The 26,004-nt window shown below is 38.5% G+C and overlaps 2 protein-coding genes across 2 annotated transcripts; both read left to right on the top strand.

Moving 5' to 3' along the window:
• The first annotated feature begins 3,924 nt into the window (after positions 1-3,924).
• ldlrb (low density lipoprotein receptor b) lies at positions 3,925-15,735 on the top strand. Its single transcript, XM_063884058.1, has 18 exons — positions 3,925-4,171; positions 7,917-8,042; positions 8,509-8,631; positions 9,077-9,454; positions 9,653-9,775; positions 9,890-10,009; positions 10,289-10,411; positions 10,538-10,666; positions 10,778-10,949; positions 11,133-11,360; positions 11,801-11,919; positions 12,022-12,161; positions 12,645-12,786; positions 12,880-13,032; positions 13,118-13,303; positions 13,782-13,856; positions 13,998-14,158; positions 14,272-15,735. Exons 1-18 carry the CDS (start codon positions 4,090-4,092, stop codon positions 14,308-14,310), a joined length of 2,619 nt encoding a protein of 872 aa, XP_063740128.1. The 5' UTR covers positions 3,925-4,089; the 3' UTR covers positions 14,311-15,735.
• Positions 15,736-20,872: 5,137 nt separating this feature from the next.
• Positions 20,873-25,965, top strand: ap1m2 (adaptor related protein complex 1 subunit mu 2). Its single transcript, XM_063884250.1, has 12 exons — positions 20,873-21,104; positions 22,247-22,403; positions 22,538-22,605; positions 22,800-22,930; positions 23,035-23,182; positions 23,726-23,852; positions 23,970-24,112; positions 24,503-24,574; positions 24,788-24,946; positions 25,050-25,175; positions 25,512-25,587; positions 25,715-25,965. The coding sequence occupies exons 1-12, from the start codon at positions 21,063-21,065 to the stop codon at positions 25,738-25,740; spliced, it is 1,275 nt and encodes a 424-aa protein (XP_063740320.1). The 5' UTR covers positions 20,873-21,062; the 3' UTR covers positions 25,741-25,965.
• Positions 25,966-26,004: the final 39 nt, after the last annotated feature.

Genomic DNA, 26,004 nt, shown 5'->3' with positions numbered 1-26,004 from the left:
TGAATTTGAGACCGTTTAGTTGAACAAAACAAGAAACACTGATGAGTGCTTTTTAAGTATTTTCTAACATGTTGTGTGATCAAAAATCAACTGTTTATTACAGAGTTACACAGTTTATCAATCCTTTTTTGAAGCCTTTATTTGCAGTGATGGAAAACTTCATCTAAATCCTCTGTCTACTTAATGCATGGCTGTACAGACACTTACTTTATAACTGGCAGACAAAGCTTTAAAAATAGGCCCTAACAGACCCCAAAACAGCTTAAACGTCACATTTTCAAACTGTTCAATGTAACATGTCCATTTTACCACCAGGAGGAGGTCTCCTGCAAACATGGGTCAATCTGTAGTTACACCACAGTCTCATGAGGCAATGTTATACATTAAACCTTGTTTATTTATTGCTGTAAAAGTCCCAGAGTTCAAAACTTAACAAAGTACAAGTTAGGCACTGTAATGTAAAATCTCTTCCTGGGTATTGAGATGTTGTTTGGCCTAACTTGACCCTTTTCCCAAGGTGGCCAATGCTTCCAACACAACATGTAAATATAAAATCAACATAAACCCTCGTCTTTTTCTAAGTAAGGTCATGCAAATAAATGAATACAGACGCTCTTTATCCAAACGATATAAACAACCTTGCTATTCCTCATATTTATGTTTATTTTGTACGCTGGTGGGCTGGCACTGAGAGAAACATGTTGAATGTAAAGTGTGCGTTTGCAGGCGGGACTTGGCACATGTTTGGATGTGTGTGGTTTTAAACAGAACCTCAACAGTGAGGTTTCTGTCGGGGTTTGAGGTGTTTGCTCCTTATAGAGGAGGGATAAGTTTGTCCTGATTTCTACGAACTCCTGCATCCCATCAGCAAGTCAAAAGCAGCTTTAACATCTGTTGTGGGGCAAAATACACAGAGGCGGCAGACTCAGGGGTAACTCAAACTACTCAGGCGCAGTTGTAAGTTCACATCTAATACACGGGTGAAAATACACATATGCGTACATCAGGCTTCACTAATGAGTTGCAAAACTATCTTTCTAAAAGCTGTACTTGGATGACCCAAACTGTAAGGGGCACTGTTACATTCACATTCAAATATGTTAAAATCGTTTTTGAGTCAACGTCACTACTAAGTGCCTTTGGTGTCCTCATCAGAATCACTCAGTCATCATGAAAATGTAGCAGAATAATGAAACTCTGAGGTCTTATATAAATGGCCAAACATTTACACACATATTGGTACAATGATAAGTCTCTTGAAATCTGTTTCCTTCATTTTATACCGTTTTTTTCATTGGATGTACGTGATTTGCCATGTCCCACACATTGCTCTGCTAACTACAGTGTGTGTAATAAGTGGTTAAATGAGACTCATTTAAAAAAAAAAAATGATATAGTTTTATTGTCCACAGCAAGTTATTTGATAAATCGACTCATTTTGATCATGTATATTCTATTTGCATAATCATATTGAACATTTTGCATGTGTTCCTGAAATTGCCGTCCAACCTGTCATTATGGGGTAATTGCCCCTTTAAGAAACCCCCTGATGTTTTCAGTGACATTACTACCATCATGTTGTCTTTCTTCAATGGAGGCTGAAACAGTGGCTAGTGATATTTACACATTTATTTCGTAATTTTCATCATGTGTGTGTAGTGGGATGTTGTCAAGCTTAACATGTCCACTCTGTCATAGTGAAGTGTTGGAGCTTGACCAACATGCATTTCTAAAAGCATAACATCTACTTAATAAAATGAATAAGAAGTTCAATGGAAAATCTCAGCTTTTTTTTTTTTTGGAAATGGGTCAGTCTCAAAAGCAACTTATGGTGATATTGACCCTTCTCCTATGCACACAGTTCCATTTACCAGCTTTAGAATATTCCTCATAGAGACTAAATACACAAGGGTAATCACAAGACGAGAGACAGCTGGAAGGGGGAGGAGAAACACAGGCGCAACAGGTGAACACAACGATGCAATCAGGCACAGGAGGGAAACACAGACAGGAAGTGAAGCTTAACATGACACAAGAGGGAAAACATTTCAAAATAAAACAACACAAGGACATGACATACGAAACAAGGATCATGACCGATACATCAGACGTGACAAAACTAACAAAACAAAAATCATTGTTTTCAATTTGGCAGTTAAAGTTGGTTAGAGATAATACTTGTGTTTTCAGTCGTTTCTCACAGAAGTGAAATGTATCTGTCACAGTTTGAATAGTAGCACGTGCAAATAATGAAATCATGGCCATCGTAAATGTGATGAGTAACATCTGTATTTTTACTACAATGACAAATGAAATGTCTCCGGTGAAAAAACTAAATTTTCGGAGATCCTCTCCGGCTGTCAGTGAATGTTTTACTAAATCAGATAGGTGACAAGTTTTATTGTGCACCCACACAAACATGCACATACACAAGCACATTCAGCATGCCTCTCTTCCTGTGGGTGTGTGTTTAGTGATGGTGGGTGTAGCAGACAATTGTAACTGCGCCGTTTTTTTCCACATTCCCGGAATACCTCCCACAGCTCATTTCTTATAAATCCACCCACTTCCCTTACACAAAAACAGTCACTTGGAAAAAACCCTGAATCACTTTCAGGATAAGATTGGAAACTGCATTGTCGATTTATCCTTTTGGGAGCCACTTTCCATAAATCAACATTCTCCCACTTCCCTCAGAAATATGACAGAGCTACTAATATTACAGCGCATGTTATCATCAACCAGATTGATTTTGCATCATCAATAATGATGATATTTTGTCTTGCAAATGTCCTATTTGCTTTTGCAGAGCAACACCAATATAACTTTGGGTACTCATTAACCAGAAGGTTTACATATTAATGATCACGGTCTGTTTTAATGCACAGTAGCATCTGTCTGACTACTTTCTCCAAAAGTAAATAAAATGCAGGATCAGTAGAAGATACTGTCTCACATCCAGTAGACATGCTGACATCTTGACTGGTTTCATTTAGGAAGAAACTGTCCTTAAATATGTGTCATTTGTATTCTACTACTAGGACTGCATAAATGTGTTGTAACAGTACATGGAAGAAGTCCTCCAGTGAGAGGGTTAGCATTACCACCATATTATTAATATACCAAATTATGTTGAAGAATAGGTATTCGGAATTCATAACTATGAGCATATTTTTTTGTGACCATTTTAGTGGAAAGGCAAACTAAACTGTAGATTTGTTTTACAATGTTTGTCTTATTTTTGTGCTTGTCTGGCAGATGTACTGTAAAGATCACAAGACTAGAGTATGAATGCAGTTTTATTCAGTTAAACCTCAAACCCCTGCTGCTACAGAGGACTCCCCGTGTGTGAGGACATGGTCTCATGTGGTTTCATATAAACACAGGGTTTCATTCTTCTCCCTTTTCTAATGATAAATTATTACAGGGATCCTAACTGTAGGGTGTGGCTTTCGTTTTATCAGATTGCCTTATCTGCATCACTATGAAAGCAACAGACTGCTGTATCTTCACAACATGTTTATAAGATTTGAAATACTCTTGTTAATTAGTTAGTTTTCTACTTCTAAGTTTGTTCATCAACAAACTATTATTTTTCACAGAGATTTTAAAATTTGTTATTTATATTTACGTGTTTTATGACCAAAACACTGTTTCTGTAAAACACACAGTCTGGGATACAGAGATGTGTGGCTGGAGGGGTGATGGAAGGACGACACACACACACACACACACACACACACACACACACACACACACACACACACACACACACACACACACACACACACACACACACACACACACACAGTGATACAGCAACATCGTTGCTCCTCCCCCCGGTCCTTGCTCACGTCTACTTTCAAACATCACACCACTGCTCTGGCACCGCCCCTTCTCAGCCTCCTAGAAAGTCTTCGGATGTGTTTCGAACCTCATAACATTTAGTTTGCAATTGCCTTTCATGCACAGCTTTATCGTGACTCTGCTTCTTATCCTCTGCATCTGATCCATAGCCTTTATACGCTCTACTATAGCTGATTGACTCTTCTTTAGAGGTCAAATAAGGACAAACAAGGGGGACAGAAGATGTCTGGGATGTGCAGGGGACTCACCGGGCTGTCTACATGTTTCTGTTTGCTGATGCTGATTCAGTTTTCGGCTCTAGCAGGTAAGAAATAAGATGCACATTTTGTACCACCCAGAGATGCTCCAGGGTTTAAAAGTTGGTCAGGGTCCTTTATTTTTGTCTCGCTGAACATACACATAACTATAAGGCATTATCCACGAATCCTTATTTGTGTCTCTCAATGAACATTCTTTTGCTATAATCTTTGATTTTATAATTGAATTGATTTCATGAGTTTGTGCGGTGAATGACCGGTGAATGAGGGCAATAACTTTAGAATGAAAAACGTCTGGTCTATTCTTCCTAATTTCTGAATTTGAAAATAATCATTTATATTCAAAATGAAAACTAGAATAAAGACATTGATTATAAAGTTAAAGAAACAAAGTATGCTCTACAATTACAATTTCGGCATATTTGAATGGAATCTACGCACCGCGGTTTGATTGGCTTGTTCCGGGCTAAAGAGCCGGCACGATTCAAGCTTCAGGTGGGAGGAGACAGGCGGCTGTCAACGACAAAAGGGTGCGGCTGACACACTCGCCCCTTATCTCCGCAGTATTTTTAAAATCAGACTTTATTCTGTTTGTTGAAAGCAGGGGTGTAGCTAGGTTTTCAAGTTTGGGTGGGCTTAGCCCAGAGGTGAGATGGAGCTGTGTGCGTGTAAATGCTAGCACTAAAACATTTTCGGGGCCTCTTTTTTTAAGGTGTGTGGGGGGGGGGGAGTTTTGCACTGCCTAAAGTCACTACACACCCATAGTGTTTTGTGCTGGCTGGTCGTCAATATATGTCTTCATGTTAACCAGGTCCATGTTACCTGGCCTGAGTCATATCGACATTTCTCATGGTAGGGTGGACTTCACATCCTCTAGGGGGGTCTGGGGCATGCTCCCTCGGGTCGATTTTTTAAAAAACATTTTAAAGTGAATTGTAGAAGTATCCCCTGGAGAGTAATGCAACAAAAACAGTAACTTGTCATCGGGGAAAACTATTTTCTTACTTATGGAGGAAATGTATGATATTTTGAGCATCATATTGAAGGCCCTTTAGGTCCCAAGCCCACTTGTAAGACACCACATATGTACATTATACATCATTCACTTTGAAACAAGCAACGTTTAAGCATATGGTACACAACATACTTTGCTTTACTTGAAGAAATGGCTTAAATGGTAAAGATGGAAATAAAGACACATAAAAAACAATAGAAAACCCTGTTGGAAAGGGACAGTAAAATTGATAACATAAGACCCACATTAAGGATTGGGTTGTTACGTGCATCAAATATTAGAAGTGAAATGCACTAAATAAATAATACATTATTAAAATGGTGCTTTATTTTAGTCCAGCATCCTCACCATTGAGTTTGGTGGATAAATGCAATATACAATATGTAATTTATTTTTCATAACACGATTGGTGAACCTATTGCCCTTTAAGGCCAAAAATATGCTGAGAATGAACCTGGCTTCAGCCCCAATCTGCCAGCTACTAATCCCCCGGTAATCTTAACTCTCCACAAAAAGCTTTTATGTTTAGAAATGAACTTTTTTTCAAGTTCCTTTGCACCCATATAGCTGTAGTGTGTGTGTGTGTGTGTGTGTGTGTGTGTGTGTGTGTGTGTGTGTGTGTGTGTGTGTGTGTGTGTGTGTGTGTGTGTGTGTGTGTATAAACTATGCATGTGCTATAAAAAATGCAGGGACGAGGTCACAAAGGGGGATTGTTGTCATGCAGTGTTGTGATGACACTTCTATCCTCTTGTGAGTATCTACCATTCATTCAACCAGTTTTGGCTGTCAAACCAGTTGGTGTTTTCATACAATTTAGTGTAAATCGTAAGAGTCTGGTGTTTCAGTGAGGTGGTACTTGATTATGCTTCAAAAGCTCAACATACTGTTCAAACAGGTCTGTTTAGCTGAAAATTAAATTAAAGTTCCTTGAAAGTAGTTTTCGGAATTGACGTTTTCAGCTATACCTGACAGCTTTGCAGCTTTTTGGATATGAGAGTAAATACACTTGTGGCATATGTTGACCAAGAACCTTTGCACCACAGAAATATGTCCTGTAAAGAATTAAAGGACATTTCCTCTTCTCCACTGAATAGTATTGCTGCAGGGCTATATGAAAATACAGGCTGCATAGTTCAGTCGCCACCATCAAAGAGGAACATTTCGAGGTTTGGTGGAGATCTACACTGGTTGCATGCCTGGCTAACCATGTGTATGAGCAATTCTGTGTGTTTGTGGTTTCCGTGAAGTCTGAATGTACATATACAGCAAGAGTCTCCATAAATTATTCAAAGGTTTTCTTTCTTCGAGTTTGACATATAGTTCGCAAGATTATCAAAATTCATTCAAGCTTTCATTTTAGTTTTTAAAGGAGGTAGGTGACACCTGGTGACAAGCCCAGTCTTAAGAAAGCATGCTCTCTCTCTCTTCTTTACAATTTCCTGAATTACCAGTATAGTGTAATGGGTCAAACCTGTACTTTCACATTTTTAACTGTTACTTAACCACACAATCAAGTTGACACACTTCCTGTTTTGTATCTCCATCAATATGTGTGTCACTGTGGTGGTACTGTTATAAGAAATGTCACTCTGGGACCAATCAGCAACTGGTGGAGTGATTGTTGAACTCCTCCTACGCCATTGTCTTAAAGAGGTAGTCTGTCATGTGCCCAGCCTTCAGGTCACAGGAGAGACTGGCAGTGCAGAGGTGACTGAGGATGACACTCACTGGGGTGTGAATGGCCTTTGTTTCTTTCAAATATGCCTTGTGTTGATGCCTTCATTGCTTTGACTGGTGGTTCATTTAGGTGTGATCATATCGGGGCAGGACCTCTGAGCCAGAAATAACCCGGGGTTAATCTAATGTCATACCACCTATATGACAAAAAGAGCCGCTTTAGCCCTGTACCATTCCTGAAATGTGTCAAAGTAATAAGGAACAGAGGTGTGTGGTAGGGATCAATCAGTTTTTCATTGCATTAAATGTGAAGGTGGATTGGCCCGAGTTGAAGATAATGTACATAATACCAATTTATTAATAAGTATAACAAAAATGGACATATAGTCAGTGTCGGGTAATGCTTATTAGTGTCAAAGTTGCACCATCAATTGAAACACTCCTTTATACAGTATCATATACAGTATATGTTTTCAAGTCTCTTTCTTGCTCTCATTTCTTGTCTTTTCTTCTATTATTTTTGTCTTTTTTGTCCACCGATTATTTGAACTTTATTTGTCTTTACTTTTAAAACTTTGGAATTATTGTCAAAAGTGAAATTGATGGCCGGTGGACCCGGGTTCGAATCCGGCCTGGGTCCCTTTGCCGCACGTCTTCCCCTCTGTCTCCCTGTTTCTGACCTGCACTGTCACTATATTAAAGGCCCAAAAAATTCAACAAAAAAAAAGTGAAGTTGATGGATGCTTCAGAGATGTGTGGGGCCAATTGCATGTGTGTGCGTGTCATAATTAAGGAACACAAGGCACTAATATACTAGTTTTGTGTTCCTGAAATGGACATAGTAAAAAAAGTATTATTACGCCATATCTGTTTCTAACAAGAAACAACTAAGTGTTGTTATGGTGACTTTAACCAAGGGTAAAAGGTGTCATGGGCCTTCATGTTCATTCACTTTTTGTGTGTGTTTCATTTTCAGTTAAATATTAACCTCACAATGAAACCAGTTTCTTTCTGTTGACACAATCTCACATTCCTACAACGGGCTCACCAGCAACAAAGTATACATTAAGTTTTGACCTTTTTTTTTCTATCTCTCACAGATTCAGCCTTTACATGCAGCTCCACTCGGTTTGAGTGTGGAAATGGGAGGTGCATCACCCAAAGGTGGATATGTGATGGACATGACGACTGTGGTGATGGAACTGATGAACTGCCTGGAACCTGCGGTAAGATATTTCATCACAGAGGACGTGTAACATGAACTTAAATACATGTGAAAGCAAAAGCCACTGGGATTATTTTCGCCATCCATTTGTCTGCCAAAGATTTTTATAAATCAATTGTTGTTGCAACAGTAATATAGTATTTTTTCAAGGTTGTGAAAATGCTTTACATCTTTAAAAGATTACCTGAATCGTTTATGGATTTCACTACAATTAACTGTCTCTGAATTCACTAACAGATAAATCAACAAATTGTTACACTTCTGAATATATATCAAAGAATACAAACAAAGAACCATTATCTTGACCTGCTCATACCATACAATGATATGAGGTAGTCACACAACAATAAATCCACTGTATGCAGCAATAGTTTCATTCATCTCTGTGATTGTTAAGTTCTAGCTGCAGCCTTATCTCTATGTTTCAGTTTCAAACTTTCAGTCAAACTTCCTGTTTTTGTCTGCAGCAACCAAAACATGTCAGCCGACAGAGTTCAACTGCGGCGGAGCCACGAACAAGTGTATACCGCTGGCCTGGCACTGTGATGGCCGAGCTGAATGTGAAAACGGAGCTGACGAGAACAACTGCAGTAAGTTTTATGTTTAATTATTTCACACTTTTTACAAGATTCTTAAACATTGAAAACAATAAAAATTTAACTGATCAAAAAAAGAATCAAGATTTTGGAAAGAAGTGACTTCATGATTTTGCCTACAGGAGTATGCAGTAGCAGGAATTAACATTATTACATTATATATTAAATCAAATTGCATTTTAAAGAATGGAATGGAAAACAAAAATGTGTCTTGTTTCTGCAGATTGAGAAGTTAACCGAAACAAATACTAGTTATTTAACTTTACAGCTAAAGAAACATACTATAGTACTAACAAACAAAACAAGAGTATTATTAATAATATTATAATAAGGCATTAGAAACAAATATGAGGGTTTTATAACAATAGATAACGACATTTTTGGTTTGTTTTTGGTTTCAATTTGACATGTTTCTTCTCTCCCCTCTTGCTCACCTCAGCTGCCAAACAATGCAGCAGCAATGAGTTTCAATGTGCCAACGGCCAGTGTGTATCCCGTTCTTTCGTTTGCGATGAGGAAAACGACTGTTCAGATGGCTCAGATGAGGTTTCCTGCCCCAAACCCACCTGCAAACCCGGGTTCTTCCAGTGCAACAACTCAGTGTGTGTGACGGGCCGCTGGCACTGCGATGGAGACAGGGACTGTGCAGATGGGTCGGACGAGTGGCCCCAGAACTGTGGGTGGAAGCAGACGGAGAAGCCAGCCATGCGCTGTGGCGCCCAAGAATTCCAGTGTGCTAATGGAGATTGTATCCACAGCAGCTGGAGGTGTGACGGAGGCGCTGACTGCCAGGACCGTTCGGACGAGGTTAACTGCAGTGAGTGCATTTTTTAATCCCTACATTTTCCCTGCAGCAAATCTTTACATTTAGTTTTCAAGTAAAAGAGAACTGTGTTTCACAGATTCAGCCTCTTTTGCATGGCCATTCCTGATGGGTCAGCGAGTATTTCTATTCATTCTGTATCATCTATTTCTCCTTCTCATTTCTCTATCTCTTATTTTCTTTTCTTTCTAGCTCATCTTACTTGTCGCCCAGATGAGTTTCCATGTAATGACGGTCCCTGTATCCATGGCAGCCGCCAATGTGACAAACATCCCGACTGCATGGACCACAGTGATGAGATGGACTGCCCCACAGGTGACTGTCCTACCCAATCACCGTGTCCAGATGCTAACACTTTTTTACTTAAGATTCAAGGAAAAGTCATAACACTTTGCATTTAAATTCATACTGTCATGTTCTCATCCACAGAAAATGTATGTGAAGGCCCCAACAAGTTCAAGTGCAACAGTGGGGAGTGTATCAGCATGGACAGAGTGTGCGACACAAAGAAAGACTGCAGGGACTCATCTGATGAAAGTGTTCAGTGTGGTAAGGGAAATCCTATTTTACCATCCAACCAACCGTTTTTGATCATCAGACAAAGAAGTGTCTTACATGTTGGGTATACATGTAGTATAAAAATTATAAAAAGGGGAAACTACATTACAGCCTGGAAAATATGATTGGAGCAGCCAGCCAAGTAGTGCCGGCTGTGTGGCCATGATAGTTTGTGGTTTGTATTAGTTACTTCACCGTCTACTTAAGCTACCATTAGGAAAATCGTTGTCATGAACTTCGTGTGAGATCTGTATATCTGCGTCTCCACAGGCATTAACGAATGTTTGACTGCAAAAGGCGGATGCTCCTATAACTGTACGGACCTTAAGATTGGCTACAACTGCTCCTGCCATGCCGGATACAGCCTGAAGATAGACAAGAAAACCTGTGAAGGTGAGAGGAGGGAGTCTGATCTGATGTGGACATACATTTTAAGATAACAGTGTATTATAAAATTGATTTTATCTGCCAACTTCTATCTCTCAATTTGCCATTTTGCTTCTGTCCCTCCGCCTTCAGACATTGATGAATGTGCCATACCTGAAACTTGCGGTCAGATCTGCATCAACCTGCTCGGCAGCTACAAGTGTGATTGCCACGAGGGCTACGAGATGGACCATGTGAGCAAAACATGCAGGGCCGAAGCAGGTAATGTTTATGATTAAAAAAAAGAGTAGCTGTCTCGTCTGACAAGTGACAAATGTGCATGACCTTTACATCTATAGTGCTATCTAAAACATGTTTTCATCTTTCCTCCAGGGACTGTACCAACCCTCTACTTGACCAATAGACACGAGGTGAGGAAGTTGACGGTTGACCGCAGAGAGTATGTCCATGTTATTACCCAGTTGAAGAATGCAGTGGCTCTGGACATAGACATGCCAAACAAAATAATCTTCTGGTCGGACATGTCTCTGAAGAAAATCTACAGGTTAGAAAAAGCTTTTTTGATCTGTTTCTGTGTCTCAGTGATGGTCCATTAGAAAGGAGAACTCTGTCGACTTAAGATCTTTCTTTAGGCTTGTGCTCCACTAGATTAAATGTATAACCCTGTATTACATTTGATTTGAAAGCGATATCAGTCTCTCAAGTCAAACTGTCTCTTTCTCGACAGCTCCAAGTTAGATGTGGCCGCTAACTCCTCTCACCACACCGTAGTCATTGGCAATGAGATTGAGGCCCCAGATGGCATTGCAGTGGATTGGATCCATGGCAACATCTACTGGACTGACAGTGTTTTGACGACTATCTCTGTGGCAACCGTAGACGGCAGCAAGAGGAAGACCCTGATCACAAATAACCTGCAGAAACCAAGAGCCATCGCTGTCGACCCTGTAAATAAGTAAGTGACAGTTTCAGCTTGCAGATGGGGGAAAGACGTTTGAAGTCGCTTTTTATTTCAGTTCCACGAGCTATACAATAATATTGCCCATATGTTTTCTATTATCTCCAACTCTGCCTTTCTGGTCTATTTAATCTGACAAAAAAGAAAAGAAAAAACAAATACATAAGGAACTCGTATCGGCTTGCACTATGAAGTTTGATTGTGTAAAGCACAGGTGTTACAAAATATGATAACAATGATTCACAAGGGGATGCCCTTTCATTTTCACAAACATTGAATTTGGCCATATAAAACCACTTCCGCCGATGTCTAGTAATTACCTTCTGTTTGATCTTCCTTTATGTACTTGAATCAATTTAGTGTTAAGTTTAGTTTCAGTTTTGGATTTTTCTTGTTATTTAATTAGTTTGAATTATTTTTGTTTGTGTTCTCTTTAGCTTCATGTACTGGACAGACTGGGGAGACGACGCCAAGATAGAGAAGAGTGGGTTGAATGGAGCAGATCGCGTAGCCTTAGTAACAGACAACATCATGTGGCCCAATGGCATCACCCTGGGTAAGCAGAGTGTCATGAATGCACTAAATGGAAACTAAACTAAATAACTCCTAAATCACTCAAATATATAAAAAATTTCTCATTCTGTTTCTCTCATGACAGACATAGTCAACCAGCGTTTGTACTGGGTGGACTCTAAGATGCACACTTTGTCGAGCATCGATGTAAACGGAGGGACGCGACGCAATCTTATCCACAGTGAGGAAACGCTCCCCCATCCCATGTCTTTGACTGTCTTTGAGGTAAGTCATGAAGTCACACTCACAAAACCAAATAAAATATGATTTGAACATTATATCACTGGTCTCTGTAGGAAAGTCCTGCGGTTTGGATAAAATTGTGACAGAGAATTTCAAAATTTGAAGCATATCTTAAAGATGACTTTATGAATAAGTGTTTTTACTTTGCATGAATAATATTAATGACTGATACGACATATCAATCCTAACATGTCAATCATTTCCACCCTGATAAATGATCGCATTAATCCATTCAACAACTTCAAATTTGGTCAAATCTCTAAGTCAGTAATCAGCATGTTGAGCGTTATCCAGCTGAAATGGTTTAATAATGCAAAGCCAGAGCTCAGTGCCCTTAATTTCCTCTTAATTTGGATCAGTAGTGCTAATTCTTACTCAGTCTTTGTTATTATTAAGCATTTGTAATCATTTAAAATGGGAAAGTTGTTGAACTGTTTACTCAAGTTCCATTTCTCTTTTAAACAGGACAAAGTGTTTTGGACAGACATGGCCAACAGTGCAGTTTATAGTGCCAACCGCCTGACAGGGAATGAGATCACTCACCTGGCAACGGACCTTGATCAGCCGGAGGATATCATACTGTACCACAACCTCAGGCAGCCTAAAGGTACAGAAACACCACTGACTCTGAGTACTGATGTAACAAACACAAAGTAATGGCCATATTGTGATTTATAAAGCTTCTGGTTCCCACTTTTAGGCAAAAACTGGTGCAGCGAAAGTAACAGTATAAACGGGGGATGCGATTTTCTGTGCCTACCTGCTCCTCTGATCAACCAGCACTCACCTAAATACACCTGCGCCTGTCCTGACCACATGACCATGGCACCTGACATGAGAAAATGTGTGATAAGTAGGTGTCCCCTACACATGGCAGGATAAATAAAGTGAATTTTAACATGGAATCATTTCAGTAACCCTTTTATTTACTTTCCCAGTGTCCCCAGTTGCACCTCCTGCAGATAAAAAACCTGCTGCTCCGGTCCCTTCCAAAGCTCCAACCAAACCTGCTCTTCCCAGGCAGCCTGTTCCTACCACTACTACAACTACCACCAGACCTACCCAAAAACACACAACCATCTCATCTAACCAGCCCACACCGTATCCCATTGCTACTGCTCAAGGTAAAGGAAGGCGTTCTGGATAACTGCTGATAAAAAATGCCATGTCAAGTGATATCTGCAATAGTCTAGAAACTCAAAGTGCTTCATTGCCCTCATTACATTGCAACATATTAAAGGAGAACATTTATGGAGGTATAAAAGTTTGGTTTAAATTGTCTCGCACATGGCTCTAGGGATGAATAATGTGTTGTCTAAAGGTCATTTGTTAACATTTGGAAAGTATAAGCATGATAAAATAACATTTCAGCCACTTCAGCCTCAAAAGGGATTTTATTTGAAGGATGTTTGTAGCCGGGTAATGTATACTATATTTAGTAAATATAAGGCACTTCCAACAACCGATTAACTTGAGCATTAAAACTGGAAACAGGGGCCATCTCTTAAAATCTGCATCCCTAACATGCACAGATTAACACACAATATCAACATTTCTTAAACTGTAGTTTTACAGAGATAATGTGCTTATCTGCTATTTCAGGTAACAGATTGGCAGCTTCCCCCGAAGAAGCCACTTCCTCCCATCCTATGGCTCTCCACGTCGTGTTGCCAATATGTAAGTTCCACATTTCAGCTTTGATGGCTTTTGTCAATTACTCACACACACATGCAGACCTTCAGTGCAGTTTCTCTGCACTCATTTTGTTAATTCCCCTGAACTAGTTAAGAGACCTTCAACTCCTCTTTTGCTCTGCAGTGGTTATGTCCCTCCTGGTTTTTGGAGCAGTTTTTCTCTGGAGAAACTGGCGTTTGAAGAATTCCAACACCATCCACTTTGATAATCCAGTGTACCAGAAAACCACTGAGGATGAGCTACACATCTGCTCAAACAGCTCTGAAGGCTACGTTTATCCTCAGGTATGTTCACTTTGATGCTAGGTCACTTAATTGTTTGTTTAATGTAGTCTCTAAAATAAACTGTAAGTTTATTATTTTACAGCTGCTTATTCACTGTTTTACTTTTTCTGCAGAGGCAAATGTTGAGAATGGAGGACGTGGATGTTGCTTGACCCGAAGATAAAGAAGACAATTGCTTTTTTTAAAGTCATTTTTTCTGATGCTAACATGAAGCAACACAAGGCCATTTTATTTCTGCTGCTGCTGCTTAACAGCCCTTTGCCTTCCCCCCCAAGTGAGCTCATTTTGTGGCTTCTGTCTCTGTGCCGTCCAAGTCTGAAGAAATAAAAAAAAACCTTTCTTTGAAACATCAATATGAGAAAATAGAGCAGGACTTCAGGAAACCATTTAGTCAGACCACAAAGTGGTCTCAACATGAAGGACTAATGCATGCTTTCAGAAGATGATGTTCCTATTCCCATAACCATGACTCTTTTGAAGCTGAACAGGTCTTACTTTCTTCAATCTAACAGATTGCATCACTTTATTTAATATACCTATGACACAAGTCACACATTCTGCGAGTTTAACTTGAAAACCCCACCCATACTTGTTTAACACTCATGTGTGCCCTCCATCTGTACTCTCTGGTACTATAGAAAAGTTTATTGAATGTATATAAATGCCTCAAAGACCACAATACCCTCCTAACTAATTTCTGTGGTAGTTAATGCCTTAATGCTATAGTGCTTTAGCACCGCGGCCTTTCCTCCTGCGTACAGTGTTGCACATTTAGTTTAGCTCCTGTATCAGAGGCATTTTTCTTAAGAATCCATCGTGTCTCAAATGTAAGTTCCATTTAAATCAAGACTGTTGTGTTTTTTTCCCCCTTGTGACCCCCTCTTCAGCAAAGTAGCTGAATGGAGTTGTAAGAGAGAGAGTTGTAGATAGTTTACATTGTAAATGAAGAAGCTGCTGAGTTTTTTTTAAGTCAACCAAAGTGAAGGAAGTTTTCTATTTTAAATGAAGATAGTTGAGTAAAAAGATGATGTCTAATAACACTGTATATAAATAATGTAAATATTTTGTAAAACTTTCTTCAGTTTACTCTGGTGTTGCCTTTTTACATTTGTAAATTTGAATCAAGAAATGTTGTACATATGTGTGAGATTGTTTTATTTATTTATGGAAATATGCAAGATCTTTCTTTTTTTTTTGTTGTCATCTGGCTGTAAATACTTTAATACTATATCACCTACCATTGTTTAATGTTTGTTCCAACTAAGCCAGTCCAACCGTTACATTGAGAAGCTGTTATTTAACTTATGTTCGACCAAGTTACGTTAAATCATTCCTGCAGCGTAGTGCTTCATGTTACGGAGAAATGTTATGAAGCTGTCTTTCTTCCTTATTTAATGTTTGTTTATCAATGACAAGTCTTACATAATTTATTTTGCTTCTGTTTTTATGTTACTATGACTTTTTTTTCACTTTGAGATTAAGGCACACACTGTATTGTGCAGAATACAATGTTTAATGGTCTGCACAAATGTATGTATGGACAGAATTTTAAATAAAAGAAAAAAACATCTTTAAAACCTGTTTTTCTCTTTAATGAAGTTAGGTTTTAAAGGTCTGTCACGACTAAACCAACTAGGACATGTCAGAAAAATATAGTGTTATCCGTTCCAGGCCTGATTATATATTACATTAGAACAGGCATTATAAAGTGATCTCACTGAATGTCTTAAAAAGCTCTCCGCTGACAAAGCTGATTTAAGTTGGTACAAAAGATGTCCATGAAACCTGTTTATCATCATGTTGCCTGGAGACGTTGCCATCGCTCCCTATCTGCTCCACAATACATATGCAGAGGAGTGAGTGCTTAAGCGTCTCACCAGCTGCCTTTATCTGAAGAGCAGATTTGTTATACGATGATGGGCAGTTTCATGTTCCTGTTCTGAAGAAAAGATAAACAAATGTGTTTAATCTAATTTGAATCCTTGAATGCTGGTTTCACCCAAGTTGCTTTTGTTTAAACATGAGGCACTGCCTTTGGTGGCATTCATATGGTCTCTTTGCTTTTAAATCATTTCAACAAGAAAGTGGCCACATATATATACAGTTGATATACTCCAACTCTCCTTCTTTCCTCACAAGACACAGAGACAAGTATATGGCTCAATTAGAGATTAGTTTGACCCAGGATGAAAACCATCTGTTTGCATATAAAATGGGAAAATGTTTTGCTACTTAAACATTACTTGGTGTTATTTGATTCTGGTCAGCTCATTTTAAATGACTTACATAAATCTGGCCTTGGTTTTGGAGAAGATGTCATGATCAATTTCCCTTTTCCTCTATTTTCCAAACCCCTAATTGAAATCTCCTCCTAGCACTCGATTATGTTTCCTCATTGGAGTAAGTAAAATGTAGCTAGTCAAGTGAACAGAGAGATTTAACCGAGCTGTTTGAACAGAGATGGCCTATATCCTCTCACTAATCTAATAAACATCCTACATAATTCATGTTTAATAATGGTCTCCCTCTCTTGTCTTCTGAGTGCAGTGGGGGCTTTAACTGAGGAAACAGTGGTGTAGCCTCAACAACAACTGAGAAGTGATTTATCACCATGAAACAACCCTTCCTAACTGAAAGCAAAGGTGAAACCATTGACAAAGAATGACTACAATAAGCTGTTAGGTGGGAATGGAGGAACAGGATTTGTTTGCCAGAGTGTTGCAAATGTTTCACCTATTGATTGTTTTAAAATTCTCTAGTCTAACAATCATGATGACCCAAATTAATTTAACTTTAATACAATGCTGGACATAGTTCCTTCATAATGCTTTAGCAATGTGTCGGGAGACTAGAGCTTACAGAATAAAGTATTGTTATTTTGTATCTCTTTAAGAAAACAGCTGAGGTGACTGCAGGGAAAGTGTTGAACAGAAACAAAGTGTGAAAGTAGGACCTTGAATTTGTGTGTGTGTGTGTGTGTGTGTGTGTGTGTGTGTGTGTGTGTGTGTGTGTGTGTGTGTGTGTGTGTGTGTGTGTGTGTGTGTGTGTGTGTGTGTGTGTGTGTGTGTGTGTGTGTGTGTGTGTGTGTGTGTGTGTGGGCAGGGTTTGTCATCAGGGCCTTGCCCTGTTAAGGGACATGCTTCACTGGGAAGCTGTGGTATGTTGTCTTTCAGGAACTGGAATCCACATTTCAGTGTGAAGGACTCCACAGTCCACGCCCAAAAGTTTCACATCTGATGAAGGTCAAATGATGTTGAAAGTTTTGTGAATCTACTTTTCTTTTGATTATGTTTGACACTCTGGATAAAAGGCCAATTGCAATACATCAATGAAATGTATTGCATCTTGTGCTTCCATCACTTGCAGCATCATGGTTGACAGTTGGCTATTCAGAACTAATTAGTGTGAGTATCTCCATGGGCTGTACCCATGAGTAAATATACAGATACACCTGAGGCTCAGGTGACAAATGAAACCTGTCCCCAGCTATGCTCTCTGTCATCCAATTCCTCTCATCACCTCACAATTTACATACGCTCGCTGTCTTCCTATAGGCCAGCTGGCAGCCAAAGGGTGGAGTTGCATCTCACACCACCGACTCGTAAGTGAAGGGGAGTGTCCAAAGAATTGACAACGGAAGCTGATGGGGAGATGTGGGGCAGGGTTGGTTGAGGATAGATATTCTCTTATGTTACCAAACCTAATGATAAAGAAACAAAATTGCTTGGTTGGTCTCTGCTGGGGGCTTAAACAAAGTGAAACACAGACCTTCGATTGGCAGGAGGATGCATTTGATACATGTTTCGTAAGATATCAAGCTGAGGATGATCTGTGAAAGGAGGAGAAGCCGCTCTGTTGGATATCGAGTATCAATTCCAAAACTAGCACTGACAGCCAATAAATCTCACTGATATCTCTTTTGCTCAGAGCAACCATGCTGAGCTCAGCTGCTCTGACCCTAGTTCTTCCACATTAAAACAGAGGAGTCCTTAAGTGGTACTCAAGCAACTAACCAGAGGAGGTCAAAGAGTGCATTTCAATGCTGTCTTTCGACAACACCACATATTGGTGTATGATGGTTTCAATGTCATATTTGTGTAAGATATTTGAACAAACCCAGTTCACCTTAGCTGAGCTCACCCTTGTGACAGGGAATATGAGTAAAGATGTAGCCCCTCTGAAATATTATTTATCTTGGCCTTCATCTTCATTTAATGTAATAACCTTCTTTTAAATGACCGTGGATCATCATCAAATGTTGCACCCTGGAATTGTCTCTTTAGTTAAGGGCTGCAACAAATAATTATTTTCATCATGACACAAGACATTTTCTGACAGAAGAGTTTCTTACGTTGATTTAAAATTACTCTAATAGTTAAGAGAATAGCCGGTGACTTTTCAAAAACTTTCATAATTTCATTTCTTTTGCCTTTCTGGCCGGCTTTGCTAGTTGCTGTTGCACATTTTAGGACAAAAACTACATCAATCACTAAGTGATTCTCATGTCTTTAGTTTACAGGAATTCATTTTCCAGATGGATTTGTGTTAAAATAGTAATACAGTCATATGTTTACAGTAAGGGAATAGTAAAAGAAACATCATATTTAGTGGGCCAAAGATGTACAATTCAGTGAAGCTGCAACAGCACAGGTCACATTTTTCCATCTTGGCTGACTTTCCATATGTTTTTGTTGGACGGCAGCCAGTGTAGGGAGATCCCCTATAATCCATATCACATGAGCTACTGAGGGAGGGTTGAAATGGACATTCAAATTTCCTTTGCTTTATAAACTAAGTAAAATAAAGTCACTGGTTATGAACACAAGTCTGTTTCAAATAACCCTTTCAATAGATATTTATGAAGTGGTCTTCCTGTAACTCAAATCCTGTGTGAACACAACTTCAGTCAGACAATTCAAGTGTTTCATCAATATGTTTATTAGAAGCAGTATATAGTTGAGCTTGGTGTCTAGGCTCGGCCTCATCACTCCATATGTTTACATAGAACATTGACTGACGATTAGATAACTAACCCCCTGAGCCTGCTTAAATAGAGTGGCAAATTAGAGAGACTGTATTTGGTCGGTTGTAAGAATGACAGGGGGCGTTATGTGCGAATGTATCATGGGTGCTCGAGTTTACTGCCTGAACTAGCTCGCAGGCTTCGCCCCATTTGTTTAAGATATGACCAAGTCTCACTAGACAAATAAAGCCCAGATAACGAGAACCAACCCTATATGGACAAAAGGAGTGGGGTAAGGAAAAGACTGATCTCCATCTGGCCTCAGAGGCACACATTCACACCCCTCTGTTAGGGCACTTTGTTATTCTTGGTCACTTCCTTCTTACACAAGACTGATAAGAAGCAGACAAAATATAGACAAAGTCTGGGATCTGGGTCATAATACCACATGTGGAGGGTGGAGGGGCTGGTAATACTTGGGGATCTTGAAGAGGAAGGTTTATGTCTTAAGAAATATGCAGAGCATGTCATCAGTAACCCTGAGGGCTGAATGGTCACAATGATACACAATGATACAGAAAAGGTGCAACTTTCATTGATTTGCTAGATAGTACAGAATGTGCACGAGTACAAACACATTAACATTTGTTTTAGGTCTTTGCAAAAGAAGAAGACATACACTATTATCAAATAAGGAATAATCAATAATAAAGTAATGCTGGAAAGAAACAAACCAATATTGCTTTCTGCTTTTTAATCTTTCCTCTTTTTACATCTTTCAGATTCTCTTATTTACCTAGTCTGAAGTCGTGTGACAACAACAGGATCCAGTCAAGCAAGAAGCTCCACTCTTGGGGATTGACCCTCGTCCCTGTGGGGTTGGATTGGTGTTTTTCTCACGATCAATCAGTTATATACCATGAATCTATTCAGTTGCTTTACTCTTACTACAGACCTACATGATGCAAATCATATTATTTATGTATGCTTTCTAACATATTTGAGGTATGTTCTTTCATATAAAAAATCATTTGTATTTGCATTAACAAAGCCACACTATGATAAGGTATATCAATCTTCTTTATATTATCTCAAACTCTTTCTTGGCTGTGCGAGGAGTTTCCTTCAGTTACTTACGCAATGATGCCTTAAGAAAAGGCTACCAAAATACCATAGTGTTTGGAGGACATCTGTGAGTTTACTTTAGAGGGTCAGATATGGGTCTGCAGATCTGCAGATTATTTATAAAAGATATAGTTAAACATTAAGATGTATCATTCCAAAATAATTTATATTTTACATGATAGCGTTATATTGTTTACATTTGTTATAGTATTCGTTAAAGAATTTCTGTTTTACTTTTCTGTTTCTTGACTTTTGCAATACTTTGCTTGTATTTCTTTTTCTTTTCATTTGTTTAATATTTGCATCAAACACCAATTCTACGTGAAAATGCAAAATGGGTGATGCTTACATATAATTGGAACTTCCTGCGTAGTAAGTCGTTTTATTTTTGGTACTTTGATATTTGGATGTTGATCATTAACTTAAGTTATCATTTTAACGTAACAGTCATTCTTATTTTTAAACAGTGGTACCTGCAGCCAGGCATATCTATCATCATGATTCAAAAAGGTCAAAAGATCAGCACACACTTTTTGTACCTGCTATTATTTATGTATATGTGGCGCCCCCTAGTGGTTAAGGGAATAGCACACCCCGCCTCTGCTCAGGTGAGCTGGTGAATGTTTTACCTGCATGTCATGACGCCGTGGCACCTTCAGGAAACAGAGACACGGGAGTCGTCACCTCAGGCTGATAAATATTTCTAGATTGGATAGCGACACGAACATTTACACAGTGAAGACCCCGAGTTGAACTTTAATCTGAGTTTGAGTGCTTTTAAAACTATCGGTTTGCTCTTCTGTGGGTACAAACACGATGTCTGCCTCAGCTATATTCGTGCTCGATCTGAAGGGGAAGGTAAGATTAATGCAGATTGTAGACACTAACAATTGCTCATTTTCGGCGGCACACATTATGACACTCACTTTTCTTTATAGTATTTTGGAGTTCAGCTGGAAGTTTAACTGTTGCTTTAACTGTTAAACATTAATGGCTCCTGCGTCGTTAAAAATTAATAAAGAGTCTGCGACACAATCATTCATTGGCCTTTCTGCTTACTTCCGTATACATGCCTGTCAGGAATTGCAGACTGCAACCTTAAACCTTGTAGCCTGTAGTCATAGCATTTGTGTCAACGTTGTTTTGTTGTCACAGTGCATTAGAGGACAAATATCTCTTTATATTCAAACAGGAAATGAAACCTGATGCACAAGTTAGTGTAAATAAGAAATGGAAGCACACATGGTTTCACGTGTTTTGGGTGAGACCAAAAGGTTGTTGGAGCTTCAGCAGGTGTAAGGTTTGACCTGTTTTGCATGCGTCTTATCTTAGACATCCTATATTTCCATTAAAGTATAGTAGGTCATTATTATTAACCTAGAAAGGGTCTGCAGCCTTACAGAGGTTGATGACAAAACTAAGCATTCCCAATTAATTATTTGTTTGTCTACTGTGTTACATTATAAAACATAACTAAAGCATAAGTACACCAACGCCTGAGGGCCTGTAGAAGAAGAAGAAGAAGAAGAAGAAGAAGACATACTTTATTAATCCCTTACAGGGAAATTGCTTTCTCTACAAGTTTATATTGAATGTTTCTCAATCAATTTACAAAATATTAAAACACCTTATTAAAATTGAGTTTCAGCCTCATCCCTTCTGAAAAATGTGTAACTTAACTCATTTAATTATTGTTTTTATGTTATCTTCTCATTAGAGCTTATGAAATATCAGAAAATGGTAAAAGGACGTAATGATCTCAAAAAGTAACTTGTTTTGTCCCACCTTATGAACATTGAATAGATAAATAAAAACTGAAAATTGTTTCTAAAGAGAAGTTGGAACTAGAAATACTCTGGTATTTTAATTTGTTTAATGACTTACTTTACTATAAACCTGGAATCACTTAATCAATGTATACTCATGAGTAAAACATTTTTTAAACTGTGATTTGTGATAAAAAGATTCTATTCAACAATTTCAATATTCTCCCCGCTCAGGTGTTGATTTGCCGGAACTACAAAGGCGATGTGAACATGTCGGAGATCGACCACTTCCTGCCTTTACTCATGCAACATGAAGAAGAAGGGCTTCTCTGCCCTGTACTGTCACACGGCAACGTCCACTTCATGTGGATCAAACACAGCAACCTCTACCGTATCCTTGTCCTAAATGTTTCTGGCAGCCATTAGTTATAAAGAAATTTAAAAAACGGCACACAAGTATTGACAAGTATTAAGTAAGCAATAACAGTTGATGTATAGAATACACCTTGACCTGATCTTGCACAGTGGTGGCCACTACGAACAAGAACTCCAACGCTTCCCTTGTGTACTCATTTCTATACAAACTTGTCGAGGTGAGTCACACATACACTTCTGCCTAATGTTTGTGTAACCTAAATATTTGTTGTTCTGATTTGCAATGATAAACATGTATTTATGTGAAGAACTGGTAAAAGTTGGCTGTCACAGAGAGTTCTAGTCCAAAGTAAAACCAGACAGTTCAGAGTCAATGCTGATGAGGCTGTTGTGTGTTATGTGTCTCATTCAGGTGTTCACAGAGTACTTCAAAGAGCTGGAGGAGGAGAGCATTCAGGATAATTTTGTGGTTGTCTATGAGCTGCTAGATGAGCTGATGGACTTTGGATTCCCTCAGACTACTGACAGCAAGATCCTACAGGAGTGAGACATCATAAGATACATACTGTACAGAGATACAAAAACGTGTTTGTATTATTAAGATTGTGCTCTTAATCAAAATATATTTCTAAACTCATCTCTTGCAGATATATTACTCAGGAAGGTACGAAGCTTGAGGTGGCAAAGTCCAAGGTGCCGACCACCGTCACCAACGCCGTCTCCTGGAGGTCAGAGGGTATCAAATACAAGAAGAACGAGGTCTTTATTGATGTCATTGAGTCAATCAACGTACTGGTAAGATGTAGGGCTATTTCTTATCATTTTGGTACAATAAGATGAAATTGTATTATTTGAGGTTATATTACTTTTGCTGAGCACATTTGTATTATGCAAAACGAAGCCAATTGTGAGCAAATACTGAATAGATTTTCTGTAAGTACAAATGTATTTAAGTGCAGGATAAGGATGTTGGGTTTTCTATAGTTTTTATGATAAGGAAAATTGTTTTTTTGCTGCTTTTCCATCTTTACTATTGATAATAGTGGAGGTATAGTAGTGTCTTTATGTCACAGTACAAGAAGATGTCAAAGTTAATTTGACTTTTGATGAAACTTGGTATAATAAAACAATATTATTTATTATCTGCTTGGATTAAACCCCATTTTCACATTTTAGAACAGACGCAGTTGACAAATATTACATGACAATGCAAGATATTGTATCCAGAAATTTATTTTTGGATCTTTTCTGGGCATTCTTTTAACATTTTATTGTTTCAAATAAGATGAGTCTGATTTATGTATTTAGATGTGTTCACCATTATATATGTTTGTTCAGGTGAATGCCAATGGCAGTGTGATGAGCAGCGACATCGTGGGCAGCATCAAGCTGAAAACCATGCTCTCTGGGATGCCTGAGCTCCGGCTAGGCCTCAATGACCGAGTGCTCTTTGCTCTCACTGGACGTACGTCTACAGTCATAACAATATCCAATATGTGTTACTCTAGTAATGTAGCTGGATCTGTAACTCATCTATGTGTGTGTATTAATCATTACCTCTATTGTTCTGTTTTGTGCTCAGGTGACAAAGGGAAAACAGTGGTGATGGAGGATGTAAAGTTCCACCAGTGTGTCCGTCTCTCTCGCTTTGATAGTGATCGAACAATCTCCTTCATTCCTCCAGACGGGGAGTCTGAGCTCATGTCTTACCGCATCAATACCCATGTAAGACCTATTAATTACCAAAAAGAATTACCACTATGCGTTCATTTTTAAATGCTTATTGTTAAAATGTCTATTATTACATTTCTATGTGTCACCTACATAATGCTGCATAATGGTTCACATATTGCTTTCCTTACGAGCTATAAAGCAGAAATCCTGTACGTACATGTCTGTTTAGATTGTGTTTTGCAAGGGATATAGATAAGAAAGTATTTCAAATGAAACAAATAACTATCTTATTGTAATAATATTCAAAGAAATGTCAATACATTTTTTTGGAACGCCATATTGACCCTTATATTGCTATGCATGTAATATTATTAGGATTATTATTTATACTGTTTTAATTGTAAAATTATATGATGAAACCCTAAACTTCCCTTTTTACAGGTGAAGCCTCTGATATGGATCGAATCAGTCATAGAGAAATTCTCTCACAGTCGAGTGGAAATCATGGTTAAGGTACTGACCACATTTTTAAAAAACTACATTAGCAACAAGATTACTAAAATTTGTAAAAATGTATTGTGTCACTGGAGATATATGCTTTAAAAACTGACACGTAAGCATGAAAATAATAATTAGTTGATATAGGTTATCTCATTTGTTTCAATTGAGTTCATTTTCCATTGCATTCGATTAGCTTTCCAGTAACGGTTGTTTGTTTGTTTGTAGGCAAAGGGACAATTTAAAAAACAATCTGTGGCAAATAACGTGGAGGTGAGGGTCCCCGTCCCCAGTGATGCTGACTCACCAAAGTTCAAAACCAGCACAGGCACTGCCAAATACGTGCCTGAGAAGAACATGGTGGTGTGGACCATCAAGTCTTTCCCTGTAAGAAATTCACAACTGTGTTTGTTACTTCATAAATATTCTTTCCATATTTAATGTCTGTCTAATCAATTTAGTTTTTGTGTGCATCCATTTATCCATCCAGGGAGGTAAAGAGTTTTTAATGAGAGCTCATTTTGGCCTGCCAAGTGTGGAGAACAATGAGCTAGAAGGGAAACCTCCCATAACCGTGAAATTTGAAATCCCCTACTTCACAGTCTCAGGAATACAGGTTTGTGTGCGTTTATGCAAAGTCTCCTTTAAATGTCAAAAGTAAAGCCTGTGGTAGAATAGATCAAGTCCATTTATTTAAAAGCAAAACACTTTGCTGGATCTGAAGCCTGTCAGTGACTCATGAATGTTGTTTATTTCAACTTGGATCATTTTAAAGCTGTAACCATAACCTGAGAAGATCAATTTGTATTGGGCGTCTACAGTTTCGAGCCTGTGGATAGTCAAGTCAGGTCATGTAAGAGCTGATATTGTGTGCTCAGCAAACTAGATCTAATTTGAATTGCTGATTCACTTAATGTTTCTTGCCTCAACATGTTTGTGTCTCTTTCGCCAGGTGCGGTATATGAAGATCATTGAGAAAAGTGGTTATCAGGCTTTACCATGGGTCCGGTACATTACACAGAGTGGAGGTAATGATATGTTTATTTAATATAAAATGACATACTGTTTTCAGAACGTATACAAATATGATAAGATATGGGTGCACAAGTTGAATCTCATTTAGTTAACATTAACATTTGTTCTTTTTTCATTTAGACTACCAGCTGAGGACTAATGTGTAAAGCCTGAGGGGTTCCGTTCATACCTCACTTCCAGAAGAACATGAATAATCACTTTAACTGGACTGAAAGAAAGTCCTTTAAATTTCAGCAGCTCAATTTGATGTCAGCGATCTTGTTTTATGCTATCTGTGTGCATCTTGATTTTAATGTGTTTTATTGTGGGACCACTACAAATTATTTAAATGTTTAATGAATCTGTTTATTTTAAAACAAATGTTCACAACCGGCCTTTGTATTTTTGTTGTGCCAGTTTGTTTATCTCAT

This window comes from Eleginops maclovinus, chromosome 5, assembly GCF_036324505.1.
Source record: "Eleginops maclovinus isolate JMC-PN-2008 ecotype Puerto Natales chromosome 5, JC_Emac_rtc_rv5, whole genome shotgun sequence".
Classification (NCBI taxonomy): domain Eukaryota; kingdom Metazoa; phylum Chordata; class Actinopteri; order Perciformes; family Eleginopidae; genus Eleginops; species Eleginops maclovinus.
This window is presented reverse-complemented; position numbering and strand designations above follow the sequence as displayed.